General features: G+C 38.7%; 1 protein-coding gene across 1 annotated transcript in view; it reads left to right on the forward strand.

Moving 5' to 3' along the window:
- The window catches only part of LOC104951431 (netrin receptor UNC5C-like), a 132,073-nt gene that overhangs the window by 67,048 nt on the left and 42,356 nt on the right, over positions 1 to 22,669 (forward strand). The window contains exons 5-8 of the mRNA XM_010778077.1: positions 11,840 to 12,020; positions 14,283 to 14,450; positions 15,264 to 15,428; positions 20,325 to 20,381. Coding sequence (XP_010776379.1) covers positions 11,840 to 12,020; positions 14,283 to 14,450; positions 15,264 to 15,428; positions 20,325 to 20,381 — 571 coding nt within the window. The remainder of the gene's footprint in view (positions 1 to 11,839; positions 12,021 to 14,282; positions 14,451 to 15,263; positions 15,429 to 20,324; positions 20,382 to 22,669) is intronic.

Genomic DNA, 22,669 nt, shown 5'->3' on the forward strand with positions numbered 1-22,669 from the left:
TGTGTGTGTGTGTGCACCCTAGAGAAGCCAATTCAGGCTTTCTGTTCAGCACATCTGTGACCTCCTTTAGTGCTGAGCAGCTTCCTTGTTTCACCTATATTTCCTTTCCTTTCCTCTCTCCTTTCCTTCATTTCACCTGACCATACTTGGTCTCCCTTTTCTTTTTCTTATTTCCTCTCCTTTCTATCATTTATTAGCTTACATTGCACAAAGGGAGCCATTGTCTTTGTTCGCTTTATTATACTTTCAGGGACACACTGTGGAAACAAGTTACTTCAGTTATTTTATGCCCTGCATTTTTCAAAACAACTGATGCATAATGATATAATACAAATACATGATATTTAGAATCTCATTCACAAGGGCACGTCACGGCTGAGTAAAATAATACTCATGTATCATATGTGCATGCCATGCATCATTCAGTGGAAGTGTACCAAGGTGCAGTGGAGTAGTTATAAATAGGTCTTTGTCCAACTGGGTGTCCTCCTGTGTCCCAGTTCTGTCTGTGTGGGACACCTTGGAGAGCGCTCTGCTCTTCCTCACAATGCTGCATGCCGGGGACCCTTTTTTTATACACATGCTTCATCTTAGATCCACAACTACAATTTAATTCCTGGTATTAATCCACTATTTTAAAACATACACAAAGTCCTAGTTCATCTAATGTACAAGGCCCCTTAGAACGATCTGCTCTTGCCCACGCATTGATTTCAGCAGAGAAGTCACAACATGATCTTTTATTTCTACACTTTTTGTTTTTCAGATTTTAAATTAATGTTTTACAAACAATCAAATTGATAAGTGAGCCAAAGGGTACCACTTTACAATAAGACTACCCTTATAAAGGTTTCCGAATAGTTTGTAATTAATTTATTAATTAGGTTGTGAACACTTTGACATGAGATAAACAGGGCAACTGTGAACGGTTGCTTGCCAAATAGTGAGCCCACATTTATCTGTACTGCTAAGTCTTACATTATTAGAAATGGTAGTAACTCATTAATACATGGGAATGTGTTTCACACTTTACAATAAGGCTCCCTTTTGGCAATTATAAATGTTAGTAACTTGTAAATAAATGGTCATAAAGAGATGCCAAGAAACATCAAGATGGAAGGGGGGGGAATCAACTCAGTGAACAACAGATACCAAGGATGCTGGCATGAAGAAGACAAAGTAAGCTAAGTAGACAATATAAGGCTTAGTCCTCTTGCCAAATAGTGAGCCTGTGTTGATGTATGAAAACTATGTTAGAACTGGTTTATAAATGGTTCTTAAGGATTAATAAAGTGTTTACAACCTAATTCATAACCTAATTATAAACCCTTTATAAGGGTCTTATTGTAAAGTGCTACCGATTATATTTGATTATATTAACTTTCGTTTGAATTATTCAACCTAATATGGAGACCTCAACAATGGATACTTTATTAATCAATTAACTTATTGTAATTTTGTTAAAGGACTGGTGTGTTCAACATTAAAATACAAATACTAAAAAAGTGCAATAGTTAAATATTATCAATTACAAATGAAGAATAGTTTATCAAATATAAACAATATAAAAAAAAAAAATAGAAAGTTAAAGTAGAGAAGGATTATCAGATAAAAGTAGACATTTTACAAAAAGATTGCCACAATAGTAGTATATTTTTACATATATCACATTATTAAATTGTTAATATTGTTTCCTCAATTAGCATTTAACTTTATAAATGTACTGCTTGTGTAAATGACGGATAACACACCCTGCCTCTCACACAGTTAAACCTTTTCTTTTCACCCTATCAAGATGCACTGAAATGTTTTTGAATTTAAAGTGGACCTATCATGCTATATTTGAAATATATATTGTAGGGCCATACCTATATAAAACATGTCTGTGAAGTTTTTTTTCAAAATACCAAACAGATCATGCATTTGAGCCATGCCTCATTTCGCTCTATTTGCTCTTTTCTAGCCCTGTTTTTGCAAGGGCTGATTCTGTGACGTAGCTTTAATGCAAATGAGCTGCAGCTGACCACGTCCCCCTGCAGGAGAGGGAGATCAGCTGCTGGGCTGTCAGAAGAGGGGGAGGAAAAGAGAGGCTCCGTCCTCCGTGTTTTATTATTATATTATTATATAGAGTCGTTATTAATTTGTTTTAAAGCTCAATAAATAACAAAGAAGACCTTTGACCGGCACTTTTCTAATTTTGTCCGGAAGATTTAAACTTTAACGGACATGTTGACCGGCGAAAAAAATCTAACTGAAACTCTGCCGCACGGTCCCCTCGTTCCTTGGAAGAGGCGGAGAGGTGGGTGTTTGTCATCTGCTGGTGGCAAACCGGATAGAATTACAGCTAGGGAGGAAAAAAAACACAAAAAAAAAAAAAAACAAAAAGAAAAAACAAAAAAAAAAAAAAAAAAAAAAAAAAACAAAAAAACCCCATGGCCTCCTTATTCTCTCTCCCAATAAAGGACTGTGAACACTCAGAGGACATTGTGGGTTAAATCATATTTTTGTAGTTGTTCATAAACGGTATATCAATGAAATTTGAACGAACACTAACAGGGAGTGTATGGCATCGATTCAATACGAATCTGTAGTTAGGTGATCATTGCAATCCGAAATTTGTCACACATTGACAAAGTAGGTGATACTGTCTGAAAAGTAAGACCAGTGTGAAAAGAAACACAATTTAAAGTCCGAAACCACTGCATACCGTCGAAACACTCCCTGTGTACATAGACTACCATGGCAGGTCTGTGCAGTGTATTCAATCTTTCGGATTATCCACACCCATTCCGGATAATGTGTCTGACTCTCCTTACCGCTGACATGGAGTGTCCCTATAAACTTAGTCTCCGGACTAGATGTGTATTACCGCCGACCCGCACTGGGCAGGTCTCTCTTTGTAACTTTCTGCCTTCTACCATCTCTTCCGATACCCTCCAGAGTGGTCCGCTGGGTCTCTCAGAACGCGTTAGCATGTTGTAGGGCTCCGACTTTCCGGCAGGCTGCGGCGGAGCACAGGTAGCAGGGCGACTGACAGCTCAGGTAGCGAAGCTTGATTACTTTTATTAAGCTGTTGTCGAGCAATCCAACTTGAAGTACTAAACCCATTCAAGTCTGTCGGTAGAATTATACCTTGTGAAAGTTAGTCTGAAGGAGAGTTGCTTCTCTGCGTGTTCTCCCTGAGTTACTTTGCTTCACTGTGTTTGTGTGACTTCCCTTTTTCCTGATGTCTTCGTTGTAAATGAGACGCTACCATTAATTATTTGACATAGATAAACAGTGTCGCGCAGGACGTAATGAAGCGGGATGTTTGGGTCTGTTGGTACATTGTTGTACCAACTCACGTCTCCCAAAGGATTGGACGCTAGACACTTCCCTTTTTGGTTTATTTGTACTTTTTTGACTTAAGACGACTGTGTTGTTAATCCAATTAACTTTCGTTATGCAATTTACATTTATATTTGGGATTGGGATTGTATTATCTATCTACCCTATCTCTCTCTCTATCTGTCTATCTATCAATCATGCTATGCACATTCGTAGGAACTTCTTATGTCTTGAACCTTATGACTCGAGTGCAAACTACTGCATTACGTAGCACGTCCAATGCCGGTCAACTTTCTTCTCCTGGGCTTACCTCTCTTCATCAGGCCAACAGATAATACATCTTTATATACAAGTATCTTTCTTGAATGTCTTCTAGCTATCTCTCTAAACATGGTATTTGTTTTGTTCAGATTTGTGGTTCGCAAATTAGTCGTGAGAATCGCTATAAATTTGCGACGTAGACGGTGGATATGTTATCTTTTCACTCTCGGTGTGCTTAGATTAACCTATTCAAGTAGGGACACGCTAGTTTTGAAGTGACAAGACATATATTTTTTCTTGTAACATGAAACCTTTAAGTATCGCCCATGTTAAAATGAGGCAACCCGCCAAAAATCCATATGTCGCTCGGGACCGCCAGGTCACAATTATGTCATACACCTTAGACAACTGATTTGTAAATGAATTTACCTGGATAGTTACGTTTTACGTGAAACATGAAGGAAAAATATGTACTTATCACAGGGGGCCACACAGTCCTTGGAGTGTTTACAGCTGTTGTTTTTGAAAAGAGGTATTGGTTTAGAGATTTTTTGTCCCCGACGTATGCCTCGACTTATGTCTAACTGAAAGACTACATCTTTTCCCACGAGGCGATATACCGTTTGAGAGGTGGATAGTCCCCTTACTCTCTGTCGAAGCTTTCGTGACCTCTGCGAACATCTGTATACGTCCGGACATCTCCGCGCACATCCGAGACGGTGTTTTCGTCGCTTCTCTGAAGGCACGCGTACCACGGTACACGGGAAGACAATAAGAGGCGACACGGAAAAAGAGGGAGGGGCTCGTTCGCAACGAGACATCTNTATGAAATGACACAGAAATAATGTAGGTTACTGAAAGTCACATTCCACCCAATCAATAAAACTGAGTGGCAAGGTTATTATAAACAACCTTTTCCGACTTCTGCACGGACATCAATAATGTTCTTAAATAAAGCCTGGAAAATAATTTCTTAGTGCTGTATTTGATTTTTGTTTTCTGTCCCTGACAGTTGATTTGATTTAATTGTGTCCATTTGTGTTTTTGCATAACATCTCCCTGTTGTTTGTCGGTTTATCAGCAGTTGTGCGTGCTTTATTAAATGTGGTAGCAAGCAACGTTTGGAATAGGTTAGGTTTGAGTTAGTTTATGAGGATTGCTGTATGTGCGATGGACTAAAACTCATGGCCCGAATAAAAAGGAAGATAGGCTTTGTTTTATTCATTGTAAGGGTTACTAACAGGAGAGTGCAGATAGAAGAAGAGTGTGTTAGTGGGAGTTAGGTATAGCCCTTGAAGTAGAGAGGACAATTAGTTTAGAGGTTTTGTTGGCACTAAAATATAGCCATTTGTATTTGTTACATGTTACAAATTGGCAGGTTTAGAGATGCCAAGAGAAGAGTCACAGTGTAGGATGAACACACACACACACACACACACACACACACACACACACACACACACACACACACACACACACACACACACACACACACACACGCGCCACTTTGAACTTGCAAATTACAGTACTTCAGTGATAATGTTAGAAAATATACATCTAAAAGTGATTGTTTACTTCATTATGTAGAATTGGCTATAATGTGAAAACAGGAAGAACAGGATCTGTGTGGTCTGAAAGCAAATCTAGTAAGGATATATTTATATTCTGTATGGGCTCAATGTAAGATACTCCCTCTTACTGTATATTTATGGATGGAAATGTATCTTTATCATATAAATGTAATTTAGCATCCACATTATTCAGTGTTGAAACAATGGTACAGCAGGGTCCAATATTTTAACATAGTCTCTGAGCTTGGCTCTTTTATACTCAATGACCACCATGAATGAGGAATAAAATATACACTTCCTGGTGCGTCATGGTGGTTTTATTTGGTACATTAAGTGTTAGATTTCAGTTTAAGTGCTACATTTATTTGATGCAGAGGCAAACAGTTTAGGATAAATTGTTTTGGGTTTTTTGTTTTACACAATGATGGTTACTCTCCTGTAATTGCTTGAAATAACAATGTCTTTTTGTTCATCTTATCACAATGAGTTAATTATTTTGTCTAATATCGATACACACACACAGTCTTCACCATATTCATGTGCACTCTTGGATTACATTTCTATTAGCTTTCCTCGATTGAGTTTGAAGATTGTTGATTAGCCAGTAATGGCCTTTGTTACTGCACTAATGAATAGCTTGATTACTATTCTACTTAGCTACACATCAGGAGGCGGGAGATGTGTGTGAATGGTTGTGCACGCGTGTGCTTGTGTGTGTGTGGCGTTTGTTGGTATTATCCTCTGACGAACACACACAGACAGTCATAGCCAATTGTCTGTGTTTGTGTCAAGAAAGCTGATGGCAGCAGAAGAGAAAGATGGATGGACTTCTGTGCCAACCCTCTTCTCTCATCCTCCCGCTCTCTGTCTTTGCTTCTCAATATGTCCTCGCCAACCTGCTCTATGTTTTTCCAGCCTACTGCCACTCCACCATTGTGTTGTTCTTAATACCTGCATCCCTTCCACCTCTTCGTCTTCCTCTGACCCTTCTCTTACCTCACTGTCTTTCGTACAGTATGTGTTTTTTTTTTGTTGCTTTAATGTCCTCCTTCTCTCCTTTCTTGTTTATCTCTGTCTCAGTTCCCTTTCTGCTGACTGGACTGAGCAGGCTCTTGAGAACTGGGTTGGCATATTGCAGTTGGTGTGTGTGTGCATGTGTGTGTGGCTTTGTCAACATGTCTGTGTGAGCATACGTGCATGTGTGGGTTTTTGATAATGGAAACAAGCATGCCAATTACTGTGATGGCTCTCTAGATGCCAGTCAGAGCCAATAATAATGAGTGTTGCACATCTGGCAGTGTGCACGTGTGTGTGTATCTGAGTGTGTGCACTGGTGGAGAGGGGGTGGGTGGGTAATCATGATTGGGGAAGGACATTGTTTAAGGTGGAATCACGCTACTCCAAAGATGCATATAAAGGTCTACAAAGCATCGAGAGGAGCTGACAGCTAACCCATCAACCTACATTTCAACATTTACAACACTTTCCTTTAACGCGTTTGTCACAAATAAACCAGAATAATTGTTTTCACTGCAACAAACAACTCAAATCGCTCGCTAAAGGTTTTTAAAAGCACAGTTCAATATTGAAAAGTACAATAAAAGCGTATGGCACAACATGTTTACTTTAGTAGCTTTCAACCATAATCATTGCATCATTCTGTGTGTTTACCTCATACAAGCTTGGCTAAACAAATAAGTCATTATATCAATATGGTTTCTATGAGACAGGGTTGCGTTGGTATATCTGGGATGCAATCTGTTTATTTTCTCCTTATGGCACGTCCTCAGTGTGATTCATACAAAGATGTGCTAAATTGGTTTGAAAATGTTTTAATGTATTGGTGTGTTTCCCCTCTTTACTTAAAGAGATTCAAAAATAAATGCACTGCCCAAGTTACATTCATTTGATAAGTTGATACAAAGAGAACTCTGCGTCCTTTTCTGTTTTAATGTCCCTTCTTCCTCCAACACCTTGGTCTCAGCTTGCCATGCTATGAGGTGGCAGAGCATGCTGGAGTGGGCGGTGGAGGTTGGGGGTTGGGATTATTAATACTTGGTCGCACACACGCATACTAAGTCCACGCCCACATATAGGTAGACTAATCACTTTGGTAGCTCTTTAACCCACTCATCTGTGCTGCTAAAGGGATCCAGATACTATAGCTAATCAAGAGGATAATTATCCTAACACGTCAGTGATTTAAAGTCAGGCACACACACACACACACACACACACACACACACACACACACACACACACACACACACACACACACACACACACACACACACACACACACACATAGTACAGCTCGATTTCCCTGCATGTCTCCGATTGCAGAATCAGATTTTATTGTAACTGCTGTATTTTGTGTTTAGTCATAACCTTATTGTGTCTCTGTGTGTTTGCGCCTGCTGCTACTCTGAAAAATGAATGTTGTGATTCAGTGGCAGATTCTACCCAAAGACCCTGTATCTCTTCGCTGTTATCAACTCCCATATGAGACCCTTTGTAGTGGCTCTCCAAAGCATGTCATATTTTAGCATTTGTCATAGATATTCTTTGCTTTTTTATCTTACTTCTTGCTCTGTGGTCTGCCATTTGTTTTGCTTTTGCAAGATTTACACTGTTTTTGTCTTTGTGACACATTGTGACTATGATGTTCCTGCTCTCAGTCGCAGATATGCAGCAAAGCTTTGCGTTTCAAAACATTTTGTGCTGCTCTCCAGAGCTACAAAAGGGAGTATATATCTCTATACTTTATCTTGGCCTACTTTTATCTTGCACAGCATGAGACCAAGCCTCTGTTCCACTGCCAAAGAAAGATGAATATCTCAATAGATAGAGCAATACATTACACTTTTCTACGGTTTTGATATTGCACAACACAAAATAGGACTTTTGAACCTAAGTTGTGAGTAAGAAAACAAATAGGAGTATTTATTAGAATGTATCACATTTTAATGCACATTTATATCAATTGCAGATTCCCAGCACTAGAAGCACGTACATTATGAAGAACTTAGGAAAGACAAATATGCTTTTATCTTTGTATTCAGGAGCTCAAGATTTGAATTATACCTGTAGGTAAAATGTATGTTTCGGTCATTGGGTCAAGCCGAAATAAAACATGAACAAAGGAAGTGTGTAATTTATCGGACAAAGCCTCTATCCCTTTGAAAAGAAAGCCATTTCATTTCCTTGTCTAAAGGAAAAAAAGGATTGGACTCTTCTTGAACCTTTTTAAATCCTGTTACAGTTTGAACAGAGGACAATAGCATTGCTTATGTTTGTGCATTTTTAGTATGTCAAAGCTGTCGTATGGTGTTTGTGATCACATGATGCAAGCTTTTGAAGTATTGTCATGTGTGTGTGTGTGTGTGTGTGAGTGTGTGTGCATGTGTCCATGCGTGCATGCTTGCGTGTACTGTATGTGTGTGGGGAGACAGAGGTGATGCAGGGGCAAGAGTTAAAATAACAAATACACATTCTCCCCTGAGGTTGGCTTGATCCAATCAGCCACCCTTTGCCATTCACACACACACACACACAATTTCTCTCTTTGACACCAGCTGTGGCTAATGATGCGGTGGCAGTGGTAGTATAGCCACCACATGTGGTCTCTTTGTCTGAGCCCAGCAGAGCACACATCAGTCTCACAAGCTTCCACCTTCAGGCATCATCAAAGACTGTGGCTATTTTCATTACATCATCACACAACTACTATTAATATCAGCTGCCATCATAGGCCTGTATTAGTATGAGTATTTTGATGGGACATGATGTGATCCTACATCTCAGATATAATGTTATGCTTTAATGACATTTTGTAACAATCACTAAGCTCACGGCACAAGCTAGAATGATTCATGAATTGATTACATGAACAACGGATTACATTAATACATAATCCCTACAATGGAAGTCATGTTTGATCACAGCCTTGTATGTGTTCTTCATTTTATGGAGTACTTTTAATGGATTACTTAGAAAAACATTCTAAAGTTGTTATCTTTTAACAAAGGCCCACACACACATACACACACACTATCAACTATCTATTGTGCATTTGTGTTACCACTGCAGAAGGAATCGAGTAAGCAATTCATAAAGCAGAGGTCCCCCAGGTTAATTGAAAGTGGACTTCGAGTTACTTTTTCAAAGGAGGAAGACAAGTTTGTCCTCATGGATTTTGTTGACTGGCAGTAGTTTATTAACAGTGTTGGCTCAAATTAAGTAACAAAGAAGCGAATCAAATGGTTCAATATATGAACAGCAGTCTGCAGTTCCAACATCTAAATCTTAGTTAGCTCTAAATCTGAGTGTTGAGTCTTGGGATTGCTGTTAGCAATGAAAAGTGCTTTAAAAATCGAATTTATTATTATTATTATTATACGTGTTTGAAGAGGCTTGAGAATGACTCATACTCTGTTTTATAATGTGGATTTACTTCACTTTAGATTTGTGTTTGCTTTTCTATCAGAATAAGTGACTAAGCTGTGTCATGGTGGACCTTTTTAATCATGGCCCTCAAGTCTTGCCTTTATTCAAATCAATATTCCTAGCAGCGTAATGGGCCATAACATACATTTTCGGGGGGGGGATCAAGGGGGATTACATTGACTTGCCCTGTGTGCTTGAATATTTTACGCAGTCCCCAAATCAACCCAACAGACAACTGTTGGGAATGTTATATGTAGTAAAGTTGTGGCTATTCCCAATTGGCGCTGGCAATGCAAAGATAGTAAAGAGAAAACATTGAATTAAATATGATATGATCCATTTACTCCAACTTGCACAAGAACAGATGAATAAAGTCAGGACACATTTGCAGTCCCTCTATGCTCATGTGGTAGCTTAAAGTGAGATTTCACATGGGATGGGTTTTTATTTTTGATTCATTTTAAATTTTGTTCAGCCTCCATTATTCCATGTCCCCTGGGTTGCAGGTTTATGGCCAGCTACAGATATTTTATGACAGTGCTTTGATCAATGAGAGGCACATTTGTGTCAGAGTTGAGACCCTCTCTGATGACTGCACACTTTTATAATTCAGTTAAGTCCATGCGAAAACTGCCAGTTGTTCCTGAAACAATCTTAAGGAGGCAATGTGGTTGCAATTTTAACTTAACAGTGTTTTGCTGAAGATATTATGTTAAGCTGTGTCATCTTCAGTGTGGAAGGTTTCTATGATTAAGTAGTTTAACCAGTGACCTTGAATCTCAAAAGAGCAGCGCTATGTTCCTCTTTGGCCACTGCTTATTATACTATTCTGAGCATGTATGAATGAAAGTCTGTATTACACACATTGTATTTGTATTTGTTTAGCACCTACACTTTTTTGCACTTGTATTTCGAGCATGAACTCGTTGCCTGAACATTCGCACTGAACTGTATATATACGTGTGTTGTGGTTTGTTTGTCGTATTTTCCCTCCAGTATAACCTTTCCTTTATAATAGAAGCTAAAAGGTCACACAGCATCTCACTTAAGATTGAGAATGCAAGGCTACAGTGAGCCCCATGGCCAAAAGAGCACTGCCAAACCTCTAAAGATCAGAGAGGGAAGCAGGTAGAATAACTGAGAGAAGACTGACAGCCGAGGCTGAGTAAGCTGAAGAATAACACTGAACTTCCTCTTTTCTGCATCTGAGATTCCCATTTCCTAATGTGAAGGGAGGAGGAAATTAAACAACGTGAATCAAACAACGTGGCTCGGACATTTATGTGCTTGCCATAAAGCTTGGACAGGCTGAGTTTATGAGGCTTTGGACCAGTAAATACAGCACTCAGGAAATGTGATTAGGCTCGTAAATAGGATAGTTTCCCGCTGTCCTGCCCTTGCGGAAGCATATGTTCAGGACATTGTCCTCCTTTTCTGCACTGCCACCCATATTGTGAACGACCCATAAGATGTGGGTCTTTGCTGTTACAAATGTATGTTTCTGTGACTTGCTAAATTAACCTTGTCGGGTTGGAAAACATTTCATTGTTCAATATGTATTGTATATTAGTAGTATTTTCGACCCTAAAAGTGTGTTTATTGGCTTGTTTCAAATGTATTTTATTTTAAAACCTACTATAAATGAAAATAATTGTACCAGTGTGTTATTGCATCTTCTGTGTTATCTAGAGGATAAATAATTGCAAATTCAAGAATGCCTTGGTGTTCGCCACAGTTTCCTTTCTTTCAGGTTGTATTTATTTACTCAGATTTGTGACACATCCTCAAAGCTTTTTTGTTGGGAACAATTGAAAATAAGATTACACCAGCATCCTATTATAAGATCTTTCATTGTAACTTTTTTCAAATCTGGAAACATTGGACAAACAGGATTATACAAAATCCCCTCAACTTGATTATAGACTCTTTAAGATAAATACCACTTTCAAGACCGTCAGTTGTGAAAACAAGATTATAGACTGATCCTATACTTTTATTTTAGCTGGCAATATATAATATAGCGGCACAAAAAACATATTGTAATCTGGTTTGACTTTATAGCAGAAATACACCTTTCCACCATAAAATCAAGTCAAAAGCTCAATATTGTTATTACACAATAACACAAATGACTGTTTATTCTCATGAGATACCTTTTTCTGATCGTTTCTCTTTGCGTGTAACATTGTAGAGAAACTTTGAATCTGATGTTCTTCTGTCTTTATCTCTCCCAGGTGGAGTGGTTGAAGAACGAAGAGATAATTGACCCGGCAGAGGACAGAAACTTTTACATCACCATCGACCACAACCTGATCATCAAACAGGCCCGTCTGTCGGACACAGCCAACTACACCTGCGTGGCTAAGAACATCGTGGCCAAAAGACGAAGCACTACAGCGACGATTATTGTTTACGGTCAGTTTTCAAACATGTCGGTATTTGTGAGTGTGAACGAAAACATTATATTGTCACTAAAAAGCTTTAACTTTGTCCGTGTTCTTGTGTGTACAGTAGGTGACATGTTTTGTGTCTGAATATTTCACATATATGACATTTTTTAAATGCTAGCTGCAGCTAACTGACAATGCATCTGATCAGCCAGCCCAGCCCCCATCTGCCACATGAAATTAGCTCTACTGCCATGCCAACACGCTCTTTTCGTAATTAGCTTTATATTCCCACACCACCCTTGACCTCACCCAATTATAATCTACCAATCACGCCTTCGGGTTTAAATTAAAACACTTGGGCTTTCCAAATGTCTCTGCTGTCAGCCAAGAGACCAACACCAAATGGATTGTGCAGCATATGGCATGATAACAGCTGTGAAAAACAACAAAAACTTTGAGAAGCTCAGTTCTGAATGGTGTGACTTTGGTTTTCAAGCCGAGCTGAAGTCTGACAGGAAAAAGCTTGTTGAGGAAGATGCCTTGTATTTCTTGCCGTGTTTTTTCTCTATTTCCATTTTACCAAATGCCAGGCTGACATGAGAGGATAGGAAACATTTGGAGGAAAAAAGCAATGTATGGCAAAACTCATAAACATACCTCACACGCACAGTGTTTCTCTCAAGTATAACACTGTGTCTATTCACTAGCCGGAGTGTTTCAATCAAAAATAACCGTGCATGAGTCCGTGTTCGATACAGACAGCGAGAGATGGAGTGGTTTGACACTGATGTATCCTTACAGAAATAGATTGTTCAATCTGTGGTTCAATCTTCTCGGCTCCACAAAGACTCGACTGACACTGTTGACAAGGTGAAATAATAGCGGGGAAAAAAACAGACGAACGTAATGGAAAGAAATGGAGTGGCTATAGATGTTTGTGAGACAGGTGAGGAGAAAGGAGAGACACAGGGAGACCAGAGTGGGAGAGAAGCAGCGGAGTGAATGAGGAAAGAAAATATGAAAAATGTACTTTACCTGATTTAACCTGTTACTCTCTAAAGATTCATTTTTAATTGGACATAGAAGAGGAGTTGGCACTGTCCACTGGGCTGAGACAGAGCTGTGGAGACTATTTAATACACTTCACATTTTAACTTTATACCTATTTTTGTTGCTGCTCTATAGTCTGCACTTCTCGTTCTTGTGCTGCAACATATTTATTTATATCAGTAAAACCAAATAATGAAGCAACAGTTAAGTCTAAATTGGACATGGATAAGGTAAATATTTAGATGGTACAAAGAAAACAAGGGAGGAAGTGGAAAACCATTTACTGAGAAATAAAGAAAGAACTACGGATTATAAAAAACACCTTACTTTGGGGTTAAGCAATATGCAGGCAGTATGTTAATTGATTTGTGTTTACCATGCCTAGACAGCTGCATCTGAAGGCGTATGCGTGTCAGTCTGTCCTTTACTGTTTGTATTAGTTAGCGTGAACGGAACATTGTGCTACAATCCTCTGTGTGTATGTGTTTGTGTTTGTTTGTTTGTGTGTTTGTGTGTGTGTTTGTTTGTTTGTTTGTTTGTGTGTCTGTGGTGTTTTCGTATGCGGGGAAATCCAGCTACTCTCACTAGATGCAAGGCTTTATTGCACATTAGTTAAAGTGTAGATATGGAATGAAAAACTTAAGTCACAGGCTCCTCCAACTGTGCAACATGAATATAGGACATAGAACGAAATAAAACAGATAAAATAGTGCAGGAGAATGTTTAACACTAAACTTCCCAATCAAAACAAACAACAGTACAACAAATAGATCTCTCTCTCTCCATTGAATATGATTACTCTGTGATGGAATATGATTGTATTGCACTCGCTGCCCATTTAAATTCTCCTTCATTACAGATCTCTTTTTTATAAACATGTTTGTTGTTCAATTATTTTCGAAATACTTCCTCAAGTGGCAATTTGAGGCAAGCTTATTCCACAGAAACATGCACATACGATGTTATTAGCATGTAAAAAAATATCAAAACATTTGACACATGCTTAAGTATAAGTTCGTATTAGTATGCATGTGAGATGTCGTCGATGATTGTGCTGTGTTAAGGATCTCTATATTATGCCACTTATTTTAGAGCTGAAAATAACAGCGCCTTACAATTAGTACTTTTAACAAAGCGTAAAATCAGCAACTTAAAATGCTCTCCAAAAACACATGATTTTTTGTTGTTTGTATTGTATATTGTATTTTGATTTAGTTACTGATCTCTCTTGCAACAGTAAACGGTGGTTGGTCCACGTGGACGGAGTGGTCTGTGTGCAACAGCCGTTGTGGGCGGGGCTTCCAGAAACGAACCCGCAGCTGCACTAACCCCGCCCCCCTGAACGGAGGACTGCCTTGTGATGGACAGGCCATTCAGAAACTGGCCTGTACCACACTGTGCACCGGTGAGTCTGTTCACTCCAATCATCCAGATTTATAAGGTTAGGTGCTAATTTGTTTTTAGTAAACTTTGACTTTACTGCATCCTTTTCTTAAGTGTGCTAAACTTCAAGAGCTAAACTTAAGACATGAAGGAACTTATTTAAGGATCTACATAAACAGAAAATGCACAGGACCTTATCGGCTTCGCTCCGAGGACTTTTTCCTTTTAACTTTACCAAAAGTCCGTGCTGAACTGGGGAAGATGGTGTTCAGTTATGCTGCCCCTGAAGCATGGAACCAGCTTCAAGTTGGGCTGAAACTCAGAGAGCTGGTCCCATTAAACAGACTAAAAGCTACTCTAACTGACCTTGATTTGATTTGTTTTTGATCTGTATTTTTGAAAATTATGTAACTTTTTTTGTTTTTTATCTTTTTTTTTAGCATATTGTTTATTATATTATAACTTAGTACTTTTTTAACGCATGTAAGATATGCAACACTAAGCTGTCTGTGGCTCTTTCCTGCTGTAACGCTGCAAATTTCCCCTCTGTGAGACTAATAAAGGGATACTGATTCTGATTCTGAAGCAGGCCACTGTGTCTGTAACTGTGTTGTGATTGTGTGTTTTTAAAATGCTCTGTAACTGCTGTTAATATTCCTGGGCCAGGACTCTCTTGAAAAAGAGATGTGTAATCTCAATGAGACCTATCCTGGTTAAGTAAAGGTAACATTAAGATGGGAAAGAATTGAGGATTGAATACTTTTTAATATCTCTTTTTCCTCCTCTTTATTTGAGTTTGTCATCCTCTTGGCTCTTTTTACCATGTTCCCTCTAGTGGACGGTGTGTGGACAGACTGGAGCAAGTGGTCGGCCTGTGGGACAGAGTGTACCCAGTGGAGGAGGAGGGAGTGCAACAACCCAGCACCTAAAAACGGAGGAAAGGACTGTGACGGACTGGTTCTCCTGTCTCAGAACTGTACCGATGGACTCTGTATGCAAAGTGAGTTGACAACAAAGAATGTAAAGATTCCGGATGATTGCTCATTGATTTGCTCCTTTTTCGAATATCTCAATCCCTTAATTGGAACAAAAAAGCAGGATCAGGAGTAGGAATACTAAGGGACATACTGGTTGATTTAATGTCCTTCAGACACACACACACACACACACACACACACACACACACACACACACACACACACACACACACACACACACACACACACAGTCCTGTCTCATCCCCTCTCATTTACATTAAAAAAGACCACATGAAATGATATAAGTTCATCCGTTCACTTGCTTTGCATACTTTACAATATGAAATAATTAGATATGCGATGATTATTTCATATGAATTATGTAAAGCAATGTTTAAGCCAGGGGTACCGGACCCCTGGCTAGCAGACTATAAAACAAGATCAGTTGAATTATAGTCTTCCACAAATCCAGCAATACCCATTAACTCCTGCTTAGTGGTACCCTGTTTATTCCATGGTCACTTGCTGGTTTTAACTGGTCTATACGCTGGTCCTGTGTTATCATTAATGGCTCATCATTGTATTCATTGTACTCATTTATTCATCATTTATTCATCTAGTTAATCATGTATTCCTTTATTTGCCTGTTCAATAGTTTAGCTGTGTAGTTGGTAGTTCAATAAAACTGTGCATTTATAAAAAACTTGATCAAGTGTTTTGTGTGTATGAAATATGAAATATAATATCATTGTACAACCAGCCAAGAACTCAGTAGCACTTTATACATTGAGACAGCTTTTCAATTTTTTTTAAATGAACTTAATGTTACATTCTGTTATTTAGTATTTGAATAGCGAGAGAAAAAACAAACATGTATTGTGCACAAGAGAACATGTGAATAGTCTTTGGCGACTAAGCGTATCATGATATCAGATATTTTGAGGGGTTGTGAAGTCGTCCAATGGGGTCTAGACACCGATAATGGGGATGATGCAAAGAGAATGATGAAGATCTGGATTTGATGACGAGTGGACTTCTGATAAGCTGAACCTGGGCCCTGGAAATGAAGACAGGAAGTGAATGGTGTGGTGTGGAGGAGGGCAGGAACAATGTCGCCTGAAATGACAGCTGTAGAACATGGCAAAATGTGGTTGGTTGACTGAAAAGTAGAAGCCCACAATCAGCTGATTAGTAATAGCCGGAGAATTTATAAGAACATCGGGATTAAATGAAGCCGAAAAGGTAGTGATTGAATTTACACTGACAATTACATTGATGATTATTAGTGTATGATCTATACTTCAAGTTTCGTATACAGACACTCTGGTTTTATGCTTTTCTCCAGGAGCTACCTGTTTTGTTTTTTTCCTAGTAAATTGCTCTTGCACTTTCTTGTCCATTACTCAGGTCACAAACACATGTTTTATAAGGAAAGTAATGTTAGATAATGACATGGAACAACTATCCAAAATCCCCCCCAGCAATTAATATTTGTTTACGCCATTAAAGGAAAATGAAAACAGCATGGAAAATGTGCGTGAGTCATAATGGCACAAATACAGAAGCAGTTTTTCCGAGGCAATTTCATTTGTTACTTTCAGGAACAGTGCTTTTACTCCCTTTGCTCGGAGTAATTGGGAGACAAGCATCTGCCTTTCAGAGTGCAGAAAAGAGGTCAGCCCAGAAAAATAGTCAATTTTGAAAGTACACATACCAACTTCTGTTTTGAATCATGCCGTACATTTCCATTGTTTTTTCTTTTCACACAACATCAACCATTTAACGATTTCTTTCATAACCAAGAATGATTTGTTCCATCTGATCATCTATGCATTTGTTTTAAGATTGTTTCTATAACAAAGCATTACTATAAGGATTTTAAGTCATATATGACGTGACCTGAATATTTAGAAAAATATGTCTCCTGCCTAGAAACGTTTTTTATATGGTAATCTATCACCTCCCATTGGCTGAGGCAATCTCACATTCCTATTCATCAGCATTCTTGGGTTAAGCACCACCATATTTATGTCTATTTTTATTTTTTATTTTTTTTCCTGGATTGTCTGTCGATATTGAAATCAGTTTTTTCCAATATGGCAAGTACATTCAGTCAAACTGAAAAGTTATGTCCCTTTGATCCGGGACTAATAGTGTAAATTGGGTCCAAGGTGACTCCAAGTCTGTCTCCAAGATGTACTTCTGAGTTATCGAGATATAAGTGTTGTTTCTTTATTATCTTAGGTATTAACCCAAATATCTTTTCTGTAATCTTATGGTTCTCAAATATACCTTTTCCATGTGTATCATATAGAGCTTTATCTGACCTTAACTCATATAGCTGCCATATTGTGGTTTGGGCACTCTCAAAAAATAGAATTTGAATCTTTACTAGGCATTCCTGGTCAAATACAATTAAACAAGTCCCAAGCACCCAGTCAGGAGTTCTGTTCAGGAGGTAAATATACTTCATCATTGAGCATAAAGACTTCAAGTGGGCTGTTACCTGTGTGAGGGACCTCTCTCTGCAGCCTGAGGGCAGTGGTTGTGATGATTAAATTGATGGTCTATGTCATGAGCAATGGAATATTATTATATCATCCTTCAAAAAGCTTTGCCTGTAGGCACATTATTGACAGAAGTTACTGTATATGCAGAGCCCTGCCCGCTCCTAAGAAGTGTGTTTATATAGTGTGTCTCCTCCATCCTAAGGATTCCCTGAGGCCGGTGAGGTATGGCCACAGAATCTGGGATAAAACCTAGAGAGGTATAGATTTAGGCTCATTTCCCATGATTGATTTTCTGTCTTTGAAATGACTCTACAGACGTGGTTTTATGTTGGCACTAGTGTTTCAACTGTTTCCTGTAGCATTTACAGGAATCCATGAAGTGTGTGTGTGTGTGTGTGTGTGTGTGTGTGTGTGTGTGTGTGTGTGTGTGTGTGTGTGTGTGTGTGTCGGTGCGTCAGAAGGGTTTTCTGCATGCGCAACATTTTATAGGAAGAGTATATTTTAAAAGGCTCGAAGTGAATCTTGTACCTTTCTTCTTATTGGTTTTTGAATGATAGATATTTTTAAAATGTAATCTTTACACGGACAGAGAGGTTGCTGCTGTTGGCACAACCTCCTGATATGAACTACAATTCAGTTTGAGCATTGTTTAAGTTGGATATCTCTATTGCATGTACAGTATAACATCTTTAGACTCAATTGAATTGCTGGTTTTAAAAGTAGTAGCTATCTAGAGTTTCATGGCTGTGATTAAACTGATAATGTCAATGCTCTAAATTGACTATCAGTTCATTCAAAGGAGATCATTCCCAGAAAGTGCACTGTAATTGACTTTGTGCTCTTAAAGCACTCCTCACTACTCTTTTCCTCTTTCTCGCTTTCTTATTCTCTTTCCACCAACACCGCCTTTCTATTCATCTCTTCCCCCATCTCCTGCTGCCCTTTTTCTAAAGTTTTCCTGTTAAATCTTGGGAGGTAGAAATCCATTTGACCTCACTTCTGCCCTGCGTGGAGTGTCTCTTTGTGTTTATGTGTTTATCAGTGTGAGTCTGTGTGTGTGTTCTTTCTTCTGACTTTTTTTAAGAGTAGCTTGTGTTGTTTTATATATATTGGCCTGTTGACATTTTTCTGACACAAGGATCAGGATTCTTGGAACAGATTCAGTCAGAGCTCCACTGCGTCATCCTTGACATTTCACTCACTACCTACTCTGTGTGTGAGTTTGTGTGTACTGTATACGTACAGTATGGATGTGTGTGCCACATAACAGTACCTCTACTGCACATTAAATCTTCTGTGTGGTCTCTAAAACCACCAGTAATCACTAGAGAGAGTGGTTGTTATGTAAGTTTAGTTTTAGGAGAGAACATTGATTTGTGTTCTTGTTGTATTACACAAAGCCATCAGCCGCGTCGGCAGGTATTGCAGATCATCATTTGAGCCGTCTCCTTATTGAAAGCGCCATTCTTCCCACTTGTGTTCCTTCTAATCCCCCCACATTGTTGTTTTTATTCCTGCTCTGCTTCTTAGCTGTTTTCTTCTCCTTTTCTTTAATTTGTTATTCTCATCTCTGGTGTCTTCCCCTTTTGTTGGCTCTTACCAAACAATGTACGCTTCATTTTCCTGCCATCATGTTTTCATATTTGTTGGAACAATCGTGCTATAATTGGAACATGATACGTTTCTGTCATGGCATGTTGCTCCTACTGTCATCACTAATTCTGACATTAATCAGCATGACATTTATTAGATACAGTCATCTGCTTAGTTATTTAACACGGGAATTGAATAGAACCATACTCAAAAATGATTAGAAAGCCAATAAACACTTTGAATGATATATGCTGACAAACACATTAACCGTTAAATTCTTGCACCTGCATTTCTTAAAAAGAAAACGGCATATTCTACCTGTCAACAGAGTGTTACTGTTTGTATACATATTTCAAATCACCCCGATTAACCTCATCTGTTTTTCTTGATCACGGTGTCTTGCACATCCAGCTGGTTTGGCAAGAAGCTTTTAAGTGCACCATGTTGCTGTTCTTGCCTTTATCAATTATACACCAGCACTTCAATTATACATCAGCACATCAGCAGTTCATCTGTGTCATAGACCTTCAGTCTGACTAAGTGGACCACTCAGCATGACACATCAGTAACCGACTTACAGACACTAGAGTTTCTTAGTGTATCCTTGTTCTTTAAGAAGAGTATTTTTAGTATCGACTAAGACAACTACATTTGCTGTAATGTATGAGAACAGAAAAGTAACTTGAGCATGCATTTGTGTGTCTATGTCCTGCCATGTTTGTCCCATTTTATTTGAAATATTGGTTTGATTTTGATCATTGTGTTCCTCTCCCTTCCTCCATCCATTCCACCATCCTCTTCTTTTCTCATCCCAAGGTTCATTGTTTCAGCTGTCCACTGAGACCAAAGCAAAGAGTGATATGGGAGTCCCATGTAAGTTGATGTTTTATGATTTGTCATCATCCCTTTTCCTTTTGTCTTTCTCATCTTGGTGTTTTTCTTTTGTATATGTTAGGCTCATTGTGTGTGTTTTTATTGTTACATGTCATTTAGAGTTACTTGATGAGAGCTTTTTTCTAGTGTGATGATGTATTCCCTTTTATGTGTAATGTATTTGCCGATCAAACAAACGAGGTCTCCTTATACACTCTTCCATCATTTCAAATGAAGTGCGGGATCCCAGGGTTGTGTCTTAAAGTGAATGCACCATGGTGGTGACAGATTCCTTTAATTAACCTGATTCGTTCTTTCTTCCTGTCTGATAGCACTGAATCGATTTAGCACCAGTTCCCTTGATTCACAATTTGTGAGTTTGTTGCAGCTGTGGTCATTTTGGAGTCTAGCCAGCCAGTGTTGGATCATTGCCAAAGTAGGCAATTTGCCTTAGTTCTGAACACTTGCTTTGTGTTTACAAGCATTTTGGCTCGCTGAGAACTCAACGGAGAGTGCTGCAGCTATGGACACTGAACTGAGTGGAAATTAGACTTAGTTACACTGAGTTGACCCATCTCTTTTCAGTATCATCCAAATGAATGGTTTATATGTCAAACCAGACCTTTACTAATGCATCATCTGTAGTAGAAAAAAGGCTACAGGTTGTCAAAAGATCACCTGGCAAGAGTAATACTTATGTGGGAGGTATAAATAATAAGGTGTAAGAAATATATTCATCTGTACTTACTCCTTTACTCCTCTATTTCATCTCTTTCACTGTTACTGTTGATTCCTCAAAGTGCCATAATGAGAGAGATTTACGACAAACAGAAAATAATTGAAGGATGCAAGAGGGAAAGGATCTCTGCCCTTTATTATTACCGCGCTTTTTACCTCTCTCATTGCAGGTGCTCTCGTTTTATCTTCAAAGCAATCTATGAGCGTCTGTGATGTGTTCTAATGACTCTCGTTTAGGATCTGCTCGAGCTGTTTCATCGCCCGGGTGTGTGTTGTGAGATACAGACACAGTGAGAAGAACCAGAAATGAGATATAGAGGCAGTCATTGCTCATTTAACAAATTGTCACTCTGGTTATTATTGAAAAATACATTCAATACATTTACATTTGGAGGTTGCGTGAGTGGCTTTGAGAATCATCGAGTTGGACTACAGATGTAAATGTAATGTTTAATGTATAATTCAAATTATATTATTATGTCCATGTTGGAGTCAGGTTACAAATGTAATACTGACCATCTCCATATCTAGTTTGCCTTCCAATAGCTGTTAGCTCAATCAGATTCTGCATCCACAGCTGCTACCCAAAGGGCGTAATGTGATATATTTCTACGGCTCCATGACCAGAACAATATCCATAATCTATCTGCAGGAAGGCCATAGAGTATTTGGTCAATACCAGTGACTTGATAATGATAAACAGCTGCTGAGTTTATGTTTCTTAAACATGGCAGCCAGTTTTCTCTATTTGGGAATGCAACAACAACAACAGGATTATGAAGACAATGCCCATATTCTTCTGAGTAATTGTTCTTGATTTTGAGACAAAACGGACCGTCTTAAACGTACTTTGATCAGTACAAAGTCTGTCGATCAGTTAGCGTTCACCAAGAACAGGGCTGTGGTTTACCAAAACTGAAAACTTGTCTCTTTTTAAGATTTTGAAGTAACACACAAATAAGCTTGAGGCAAAGAGAAGGGCAGGAAGTGGCTGAGCTGTAGATTTGTGCGGAGGGACACAGCTTTTTCCCAGTGTTTTTCCCAGCGTAAAAAGCTAGCAGACGCTGAAATAGGTGATAATACAAATTACATTCAAAGTTTTTCTTCAGTAAAAAGTTGCATTTGAACTGTATTGCAGGTTTGTTACATCGTGCTTGCATTCATATGACTTTTTATATAGCTGTATAGATTTGTTCCCTCAGGCTTTAGTTACTCTTAAGTGACTCACTATTTTATTTCTTGGCACCAAGAAAGTGTATTCATCCCCACTACAGAACATGGATAGACACATTTCCAAATGGCTGCTTACTTTCTCTATCTGACGGTCTCTCTTCCATTCATTTGCGCCAGTTACTTGGAGCGTATTTGTGAGCCAGGAGTGCAGCATGGATGGTGTTTGCATGTTTGTGCCAAGCAAGGACTAAAAGGCAGTTGAATGAGTTTCAAGTAGTGATTGTCCACAGCTCTGGTTTGGATGCAGATCACAGAGAAGATAGAGATGAGCTAAGCTGAGTTATCCTTGTTTCCCCCTTCTTTAAATCCTCTCCATG

Source organism: Notothenia coriiceps, unplaced genomic scaffold (assembly GCF_000735185.1).
Source record: "Notothenia coriiceps isolate Sejong01 unplaced genomic scaffold, NC01 NC01_scaffold00000339, whole genome shotgun sequence".
NCBI lineage: Eukaryota > Metazoa > Chordata > Actinopteri > Perciformes > Nototheniidae > Notothenia > Notothenia coriiceps.